The 1,853-nt window shown below is 34.2% G+C and overlaps 1 protein-coding gene across 1 annotated transcript; it reads left to right on the forward strand.

The window, feature by feature from the left end:
• The first annotated feature begins 1,055 nt into the window (after positions 1 to 1,055).
• On the forward strand, positions 1,056 to 1,625 carry LOC112030410 (pectinesterase inhibitor-like). The gene has a single exon (XM_024063104.1). It carries the CDS (start codon positions 1,056 to 1,058, stop codon positions 1,623 to 1,625), a length of 570 nt encoding a protein of 189 aa, XP_023918872.1.
• Positions 1,626 to 1,853: the final 228 nt, after the last annotated feature.

Consider the following 1,853-nt stretch of genomic DNA (forward strand, 5'->3'; position numbering starts at 1 on the left):
TTTTTTTTTTTTTGAATAAAATCACTTATCGTATAGACTTCTATATTTTGCATCATGAAGTTTCACCCTTTCTTCCTATCGTTATCCCTTTTTATTTTTCCATGAGGAGAGGACACCCAAAGAAAAACAAAAGGAAGTGTACGTCGATCAATTTTACGCAAATCTTGACCCTTGAGTGTTTCGCGAAATTTCAGAGGCTAGTCAACTTTCCAAATGCATATAAACTATATATGGTAAATGAGGCCAAATTAAAGGGCTAACCCATGAAGATTCGATTCCATTACACATAAGGATTAATCTTCGTTGAAAATTTAATTTCGTTTGACAACCCATGACTCTTTTGTTTTGTGGTTTTTTTTTCAAATAATCTTGAAAATATAGAAGAAATATTAGGAGTTGCATCACTTTTATGAATTTGGGATTTGTAGTTGATTACAAGTTGGTATTTTTGGCATTAGAGGAGGAGGATGAGGAGAATTTAGGAGTATGATACCCACATATATTGGGATAATTGACATAAAGAAAAAAAAAGATTTATTGGAATAATTAATTTAATTTGTTTTCATAAATATTCACGAATGGTCCAAATTATAATAATTGAAATAAATGGCCAATTGTATTAAGGTATTATACCCCAAAAAATGAGGGAGATAATAAAATTGTATTAGGAAAACTATTTTTAAATTGTATTAATATAGAGTGAAGAGAGAAAGAGATGAATGAGTTAGAAAGTCAAAATCTGGCATTAGAAAGCTGAAGAATTGCCGTTTGAGATTGTAATTGTGGAACACAAAGGATTATTGTCTAAAATTATAACCGTGTAAGAGGTAAAGTTGAAAATTATTTACTTTTTATTAGTATTTTCAAAAGTATGACAAATTCAAGAAAAAGAATAGTAAAGACATGATTGCTGATGTGGCTCAACCTGAGCGTAACAACATTAAATACTACCTTTTAACTTTTAGTAATATATAAATAAGTCTGTCAATACATCCTATTCCATACTCTCCCAAGGAATCAAACCCCAATTCGTGGGTAGAAGAATACCTTTAAACATGAAACAAATAGTTCCTTCCTTTTGTTCCTCCTCCTCCTCCTCGTTGATTTCTCTTCTACTAGCCATATTCCTGTGCATTAGCCCCACACAATCAAGGATTAGTGTGAAGATAGGCAGTAATGTGCTCTCTCAAATATGTGCCCAGACAGAAGACCCTAATTCTTGTTTGAAAGATTTACAATCCGACCACCGCACAGCCTCCACTGACCTCTATGGCCTTGCTCAAGTCTCAATCAACTTGGCCAATGCCACTGGCAATGAAACTAAAACGAAGATTAAGTCACAACTTGGTCAGACCACAGACCCTACTCTCTATGACAAGTACTTAAAGTGCCTAGACTCTTATGTCAATGCCGTTAGTAAAATAAACTATGCAAATGAGAGGTGGAGCATCAAGGACTTCCTTGCCCTCGAAGCTGCGGCATCTGATTGCCTGATTGATATTAATTCCTGCAAAGATGTAACACCTCCGACCTCGCCCTTTCTTCCACAACAAAATGATAAATCGCATCTGCTTTGTAATATAATGTCGACTATAGCGAAAAGGCTAGCTGCAGGGAACAATTAGTTTTCTTTTAGATTTTGTTTTTGATAGATGGATAGTCTGAGAAGGGGAGGTGGGGGTTCAAAGTTCAATTCATAAAAATTAAAAGGCACCATAAATAATGAATGCCTTTACGATTAGGCCATTACTGAAACTCCTCTTGTACACCTCTTTCATGACTAAATAAGGAAAATTATTGAACATTTCAGAAGTATTACATATGTGTACTTTTTACTTTCATATGAATTGTGG

The sequence above is a fragment of the Quercus suber genome, unplaced genomic scaffold (genome assembly GCF_002906115.3).
Source record: "Quercus suber isolate HL8 unplaced genomic scaffold, Cork oak 2.0 scaffold_939, whole genome shotgun sequence".
NCBI lineage: Eukaryota > Viridiplantae > Streptophyta > Magnoliopsida > Fagales > Fagaceae > Quercus > Quercus suber.

Bases quoted from the DNA above. Each gene is read 5' to 3' on its own strand.
- LOC112030410 (XM_024063104.1), top strand. From the start codon at position 1,056: ATGAAACAAATAGTTCCTTCCTTTTGTTCCTCCTCCTCCTCCTCGTTG.